The sequence below is a fragment of the Hibiscus syriacus genome, unplaced genomic scaffold (assembly GCF_006381635.1).
Source record: "Hibiscus syriacus cultivar Baekdansim isolate YM2019G1 unplaced genomic scaffold, ASM638163v2 tig00000366_pilon, whole genome shotgun sequence".
Taxonomy (NCBI): Eukaryota; Viridiplantae; Streptophyta; class Magnoliopsida; order Malvales; family Malvaceae; genus Hibiscus; species Hibiscus syriacus.
This window is the reverse complement of record NW_024061784.1, coordinates 62,892-71,631: the sequence shown is the minus strand read 5'-3', so window position 1 is coordinate 71,631 and position 8,740 is coordinate 62,892. Positions and strand designations below refer to the sequence as shown.

Genomic DNA, 8,740 nt, shown 5'->3' with positions numbered 1-8,740 from the left:
CAGAAACACATCCAAAATCGACTGTATTTTGGCTTAACTCATCGGTGATGAGCTATCTTCTAGTCAAATATCTTTGAAGTCAATTTCAACTCCACGACAGATGATATTAAGTCCAAAAACCAATCCAAAATCGATTGCAATCTAGTTTAAATTAATTACAAGGAGCTAGTTTCTAATCGAAGTTTTCAGGCCAAGTCTCAATTTTACAACGAAGGATTATTGACCCGGAAACTTATCTAGAACCGACTATATTTTGGATTAACTCAGCGACGAGGAGCCATCTTCCAGTTAAATCTCTTTAAAGTCAATCTCAACTCTACGGTGAAGGATATTAGGTTCGAAAACCAATCCAGAATCAGCTTCAATCTAGCTTAACTCAACAGTGATGAGCTAGTTTCCAGTCAAAGTTTTCATGCCAAGTTTCAACTTCACGAAAGATGATTCTTGACCAGGAGACGCATCTAGAACCTACTGCATTTTGGTTTAACGCATCTAGAACCTACTGCATTTTGGTTTAACTCAGCTCGAGGAACATTTTCCATCAAATCTCATTGAAGTCGATATCAACTCCACGACGGAGGATATTGGGTTCAAAAACCAATCCAAAATCGATTGTAGTCTAGCTTAACTTAGCGGCGATGAGCTAGTTTTTAGTTGATGTTCTCAGACCAACTCTTAACTTCACGACGGAGAATTCTTGTCCCAAAAACACATCCAAAAACTGATTTCAATTTGACTTAACCCAGTAGAGAGAAGCCCTATTCCAGTAACATATTTTAAAGTTAGATTTCAACTCCACGACGAAGGATATTCGGCTTCAAGAATGATCATCTACAACTTCGACTCAGATTTCAACTTGACGACAAAAGATATCAAAATTCAAAGAAAACACAATTCAACCAAAGTTTGATTCGATTCTTGAAGAAAAGCCAATGTCTCAACATCATAAGAGCGAGCTCGTTTTTGGAATCTATTTCTTTTGAGATCCGAACAATTTTTTTTCTTTTTATCTTTGCACCATTGTCCTTAAACGACAACAAGCACAACTATTTAAATGCATTCAATTAAGCCACTTATTGTTAATATTTAAAGGAGAAACTGATATGGCCGTTAAAATATTTGGTATAATTACACATTTGGTCATTGCTACTTATATATTATATCAATTTGGTCATAGTTTAATTTATTAAAATAAAATATAATATAAAATTATTTGATATATTATAATTTTATTTTTTATAAAAGTATTTTGAGAATAAAGTAGTGATTAAAGTATAAAAAAAAATAAAGAATTGATTTTAGGATAGAATTTAAAAATAGAATTGTTGTAAAAATTCAAGTTGAATAAAATATATGGTAAATTAGATATTTACTCACCTAATTATTTGTGTAGTTTTGTTTTAGGCACCAAAGTATTTGTTTTTTTTGTGTGTGCAAAATCATCACTAAAATTACATTTTTGGTTTCATTTTGATAAACAATCATTAAAAAATTAACGATGATATTATCATGTCACCATAAGGTGATACCACATCATCATTGAAAAAAATAAAAAAAATATCAAGTCAATAGTTATGTTAATTTTTAATAGTAGATGATCAAAATGAAATCAAAACCTAACACTAGTGAAGATTTTGAAAAACAATAATTAGATAACCTAACAGAACAAAAGTAATATTTAAGTTTTTAAATATATAATTAATCTTTTTTTTATTAAGAAAATTTCTCTACATGTGATAATAAAAAGCTTTTAAAATTCATATTAATTTGGAGTAAGTATAGATGATAAATGTTCTAATATAACTCTCAACCATTTGATCGCGTCCCAAAATCCATAAAATTAAATGATTTATAATGATAACTTTTTTATTATTATATACTACCTTCTTTAGTATTATCATAATTCATTGTTTTGTGACGGTATATGTAACACCCCAAATTATGTGATAGTTGTTTCAGGTTTTCCCGAGAGACAAGTGGATTCCAATAATTTATAATCCAAGTTGTTGGGCTTAATTGTGTGGTCTTGGGCTTAATTGGGTTGGTCTTGGGCCCAATTAGCCATAAAAGGAGATTTTTGCATAGTAGGAAGATGAAGAGGGACTAGCAATGCAATTAGCTCATTTTTAAAAGATGAAGACTTTTATATCTTCTCCTATTTCCTTCTCTTCACTTTCTCTATCCTCATTTCATTTTCCTCTCTAAATTTCTTAGCTAGGTAAGAACTTGATCCAAATTTAAAGCTTCAAATTTGTTCTTATTTCCCCTAGCAGTATTTTTTAATGAATCAAAACTTGGGTTCTTTGGTTGGAAGAAAAAGTTATGGGTTTCTATCCAAATAAAAAATAGAAGGTGTGTGGCTAAGCAAGGAACCTCATTTCAAGATTCAATCATCAAGGTAGTGTATTCCTAATCCTTTGGAGTATTAAGTTTCCATAAATTTCAAGAATTTGCTAAGATTTGTATAGTTGAGCATATTAGGGTTTAAACTTGATTTCAAGATTAAATCACGATTAGGTGTTAAGGAAGTGTTTTATGACACCTAAAGATCATAAATACTTACTAGAACTTCAAAATCAATTTAAGAGTCACTCAAGCCATCTAGGATGATTTTGGGTGTTTTTGTGAGCCTAAAATATTAGGTTTAGGGTTTGAGTATCTATATTAGGATGAACAATATCAATACTAGTTAAATTAGGGCTAAAATTAGGGATTTCAGAGGTGAGTATCGATACTGCCAAGGGGAGTATCGATACTGTCCTTGCAGTATCGATACTAAGGCATCAATTTTACAGTAGAATGTATTTTTGGTATCGATACCCATAGAGGTATCAATACTTGACCCTAGAGTATCTATACTACATATATAGTACCGATACTACCTACTTCAGATGATCAAATTCGACCCGATTAAGGTTTGTAAGAGATAGGTATAGTCTGTAAGGATAAAACATAGTCTGTGAAGGACGAAAATGGCCAAAGGGGCCCAGAGACAATCATAAGAATGGGTCACAACCAGACTAACCATAGCAGGCATAAAGTGTCCAAATATCTTCAGGTAGCACATAATAAATAATTATATATGGGAGATTAATTTTTAGGGTGTACCGTTGAGAGGTATGACCAAGAAATCAGATTATGAAACAACAATGTCGTATACCGTAGAAATAATCGAGAGTGTTAGACTCACAATTATTCCTTTTATTCGAGGGCAAATTAAGGGACATCGTAGGATTAGCGAATAGAGCATCACACTTAGAAGTGAACCCGGATAAGATATTGGGGCAATTAGAATCACATCTAATAAACAAGTAACGACAAAAATCGTCATGAAGTCTCGAAATCGAGTAAAGAATTACTAGATACCCTTAAGTAGCAAATAACCAAAAAGTATAGATAATTAGAAATAACAAATTAATTAACCATTGCATAACATTTTAGATGAGAGAAAGAGCGAGATATCAACTAGAATCAGAAACAACAACAATTAAAAACACTATCAGTAACAACTAGAAGCAGTAACAACTAGAAGCAGTAACAATTAGGATGTCATAAAAATAGCCTTTGCGTGACACTCGGGAAATAGCTAGGAAACCCGAGTTACTTTAGCAATAGGGTGATTGTCTTAGTTTTCAGTATGTCCAAATATATACCAGTCAGTGCCAAGGCACTTTTTTTGCCAGTTGGGCGCAAATGCCCCATGACTCGACAAAGTAAGTTAGCGGGTGTACGTTTTCAATTCAGATTCCATATATCACCCTAGTGTACCTGAGGGTATACCAGTAGGCTAAGGGGGTACGTGAGCTCTGAGATGCAGCCCCTCATCCGAACCACGATGCCTACCACAAATTTATGTTGTTGTTGTGTATCATATATTAGTATCTGGTAGGATAGAGGGGAACGCATATGAGTCATATCAGAGTCAATATTGCATTCAGATAATGCACAACATAGTTAGTATGAGCAATATCACATTTAGATAATGTATAGCAGATTCAGACATTAGGGTTAGAGAACTCTACTTCAGAGATAAGACAATTAAGCCTTAAGTAGGCAGTACTTGATCTAGATCATGAATGTACCTACTGCTTAGAACCACGTCTTCAACATACTTGTGTTTATGAAATTCTTATACTGCTCTAGATTATCGATTATACTGATGGGCTTTGTAAGCTCAGTCTTCGGATGTTTCTGTTGGTAGGTTAGTAGTATGAGAGTAGGACTTCCAGCATCACCTTCAGAGTACTGAATCGTAACTTAGTGGGCATATGTATTCATAGTACCTTACTTATGTATTCAATTTATTAAACTCTGAGTTGTATTATTTTGATTTTTAATTATGAGTCATGGAACTTTGATTTTGTAAATTGATTTTTATAATAATATGTATGTTTTATTTATGATATCATTCACTATATTTGAAAACAAAATGAATCATCTTTGAAAATTAATGGTTGCCTCGGTAGCCTAATGTGACACTTTAGGCCTAATCGGGTCTAGGGTGTTACAGTATAATTTCTAATAATTTTATAAATTACAGAATGAACATATTACCTTAAAATAAATATAAAATCTGTTGTTGAATCAATATTTATATGTTGGAAGATATAGTGCTTGAATTGATAATGACAAAGACGAGGTTGATGGCCAAATAATACTCCATGTATATATAATAAAATCAATTCTTTTTTATTTTAATTTATTAAAATTCAGACCAAATTGATAGAATATATAAGTAACAATGATCAAATGTGTAATCATACCAAATTATTTAACTGTCACATGAGTTTCTCAGTTAAATATTAACTGAAAGTGACTTAATTAAATGCATTTAAATAGTTGAGTGACTTGATTGATAAAATTTCAAAAACGATAGTCAAAATGAAAAGGGGCAATAGTTAGGTGTCATCGGTATAGTTTACTTTTTATTTTAAATAATTTACTTTTAATTATTTTAAATAATTCTTAATTATATGTTGAATCCTTAAGAATTTTAAATTTTTATAAATTAAAGTATTGGTACTCATCGTTAGTGGTGCTCATCGTTAGTGTTGCTCATCGTGGTCGTTAAACGTAAAAGAATTATCCATTAAATTATTTATCAAATAGATCAGATAAATATTCAAATTTGGTCTGTTCATTATTTGCAAAAGTAGATTTGAACATGGATTAAAAAAATACAGTATATTCGAATGATGAATATAAAAGGGTTAATATATCCATTCATTTCAAATATGTTAGGATAGTGTGGGTCCATAACAGAATTTATTAAAATATTTAAATTTAAATATTATCTTAACATACAAATAAATCAGATATCCTAAAATACCTTAATATGAAGTAGTCGTTGTCCCTAATTATTTTGAGTCCTAAATGAAGGATTTATTGATGAAGGAAACATCACTGTAAAAGGGCCACATCAAATAGTGGGATACAAACGTTATAGCGACCATTATTTCGCGGTAGCGTCACCATCTGAAATCGTTATTGATGAATTTAGCAGTGGGTACCGGATTCACGTTGATAGAGATTCATTGCGCCCGCAATTAACGGATAATAGTAAAAAGCGCCGATCACGGAACGCTATAAACGTTATTCTACCGTTACTGTAAAAAAAATTAAGAAAGATAATTTTTTCCCCTTTCTTTTTAAATATTTTGTTTTTGATACATGCATGTTGAGAGTCAAAAAAGAAAAAGAAAATGAAAAATAAAAAGGAGAACGAAACTTTACATGTTTTGTGGGTTTCATTAAAGTGAAAATTGCTAGAATCCTAAACTTTAGGTGCTTGAGTCTCTCTTGTAGGCTAGAATAAGTCATGGTTTTGGAGTTTTTGTTGTTGTTGACTATCTCAAAACCTTAATAGAGTAAGGTAAGAAGAAACAAGGGAAACAACATAGAACTCCATCGGGAAAAGAATTAGAGATATTCTAGATTTTTCTTCTAAGTTATTAAAGTATATGTTGAGTTTTCAATTAAAAAAAACCATACTACATGTTTGGGCCGTTCCACACACACTCTAGCCGTTTTCCACTTTTTATTTTTTTAAAGTAAGTTCTAAAATATAATTTTAAGGGATATTTTAATTTGCTACCCCTCCCATTTTTTAGAATTTATAATCTAATCCTTAGTTTAATGTATTCACAATGTTATCATTAATTAATTATCTTATCATATTATCGGATTTTTAAAATCTTCTATTTGGTTAAACTATATATATGCGTGTGTGTGATTTTCGCTTAGAAAACATTTTAAAAATCATTAAAAATGATTCCTTATAATTATAATTATAATTATTATGTTTTAAGATAAGTTGTGCGAAATTTAAAATAATTCATGACCGCGACACCCGCAGTAATCGTGATGACATAAACGCGATGCGACCAAAAACACGGCCACGAACGCTATTTAAATCTCTGGTTATATCCCACAAACTTGCAGCAACAGGTTACAATCTGAAGTAACAAAATGATTAATGCGTACTAATACTAGAGAAAAATATTCAATTTACATCTTATAATTAGGATTCTTTGGGCTAAAAGTAACGAATAATTAGTTTGTGAATTAAAGAAGGAAAATGAAAGAATTGGTAACACTCAACCCAGCACAGAGGACATATAGAGGTAAGGATCCCAAGAGCCTTTAGCATTACTCCAACCATTGTTGTCACACTGCTCAAACTGCTGTTCCGATGGCCAAACACCTTTCGTTGTTTCATTGATTTGAGACATCCGCATGCTCACCATGTTTGTTTTTCCGTTCACATTCATCTGCAACTCGATCGGGAACTGGTCCGAATATGACAAGCCCATCATCGTTTCAGAAAGCGACCATGTAGTGGTAGCAGTTGTACAAGTGGTGATATTAAAGAATCCATTGGGAGGGACGTGGTTCATCTATGTGCCCCATGGTGCTTCAATTGACGGTTCATTGGACCACATCATACCTGCCACAGAAGCAATCTGGCTTTGACAAGGTTCAGGCCATTGAACCCCGATATGATCCTGATTTAGGACAAGTTCAGGCTTGTTAGAACACTGATTTAGTGGATTTGGAACAGAGTTCAGGTTCGGATTCGGGTTCCCAATTACTCGGGGAGCCACAGTTGACTCTATTCTTATGCTATTGTTGTTTCGTGAAGCGTTAGAAACAACGGCACAAGCACAACTAGTTGGTGATAGGACTCTAAGCCCATTGCGATCAAGCAACTTAGCCTTGAGTGCGCCAAGAAATCCATCAGCATCGTCCCCCGTCCCACAGACTTCCTCAAACGAGAAAGGCTCAATTTTATCCAGCGAGATGCGGTTCGCCGACGTTTTTGAGGCCGACGGAGGCAGCTCAAAGTTGGTGCGAGCATTAGTCCAACGTAACCCCCAAGCAGCGTCCTCGTATGCTCGAGCCGCGTCCTCAGCAGTATCAAAAGTTCCGAGCCAAAGCCTAACCTTTCGCAAAGAATCCTTAATATCAACCACCCATCTCCCCGATGGACTCTGCCTGATCCCAACAAATCTATGATGTCCTCTGGATGATAACTTCTTTCGGCCACGAACTCCGGAAGCAGTGGTCATAGTTATTACTCCCTTTATGGAACCTCTCAGTAGATGAGGCTCGTCCCGTTTAAAATTGTTGATTTAGAAAGGGTTTTGAAAAACCATTTTTTTTATAAAAAAAATTAAGTTTTAAAAAATAATTATGACTTTATTTTAAAAAAATAGGGGTTTTGAATTATTTTGAATTGGAGTCGTCATCGACATTTGGGTTAGGTAGATCGAATACCTAAAACGTCTTTTAAAATAAATTTAAGAAAAATCATTTTTAAGACAAAAATTAGTCTGCGTTCACCAAAAACTCGACTTAATAGGGCCCGGGAGTCAGTTACGCTTGGGGAAGGATAAACACCCCACATCACTCAAAATTGATACCTAGTCACTTATATATTATCGTAAATGGCGGAAATCATGAATTTGCATCGATATTTAAAGTATAATCCATTTATTAAAATTTAATTAATTTGCTCCGAATTGATTAATTAAAGAAAATTCTTTAACTTAACAAGAAATCTTGAGATTTGCAATCCTCCATCGGGAAATCTTTCTTACCTATTTCTTATATGTAAAGAATATTCTATCTTTGAATTACATATAAATTTATATCAATAACCACATGAAAGTAAAAAAATAACATAAAACATTATAAAGAATAATAAAACTATTATTTTAATAAATTCATAAAAAGACTTGTGCTTTCAAGTTCATATTCTGTTTGGACGTCATATCGGATTACAACACATCGATCAAGTGGTGCTTTCCACGTCCATTCTACAAATAAAGTTATTGAAAATATTTGAGTAATATACAATAGATAAAGAAACATGAGGGAAATAAATGTTAGTTAAAAAATATAACAACATATATATACAACAAACATGGATAATATTTATTTAATATAATACATATATATGATAGGTAAAGTATATTCATAAATGAATGACTAAAATAAGACTAACAAAAACTTGAAGGACCAAACAAGGATTACAAACAAACCAGAGCCACAATCGAAAATATCAAAAAATAGAGGTTGGAAACGAAAATAACCCATAAATAATATTAAGGATTAAAATAAACTAAACAAGAAATATGAAAGAACAAACTATGATTATACCAAAATGCATCCATACCAAAGAGTGACCAAAACAATAGATTCGTAAACCTTAGGGCCAGATTCAAACATCAACGAAAAT

At 32.5% G+C, this 8,740-nt stretch overlaps 1 protein-coding gene across 1 annotated transcript; it reads right to left on the bottom strand.

Annotated features, from left to right (window-relative positions):
- Positions 1–6,896: 6,896 nt before the first annotated feature.
- LOC120205034 (ethylene-responsive transcription factor 7-like) lies at positions 6,897–7,568 on the bottom strand. The gene has a single exon (XM_039204986.1). It carries the CDS (start codon positions 7,566–7,568, stop codon positions 6,897–6,899), a length of 672 nt encoding a protein of 223 aa, XP_039060917.1.
- Positions 7,569–8,740: the final 1,172 nt, after the last annotated feature.

Excerpts from the sequence above, each read along its gene's own strand:
- LOC120205034 (XM_039204986.1), bottom strand. The coding sequence starts at position 7,568 with ATGACCACTGCTTCCGGAGTTCGTGGCCGAAAGAAGTTATCATCCAGA.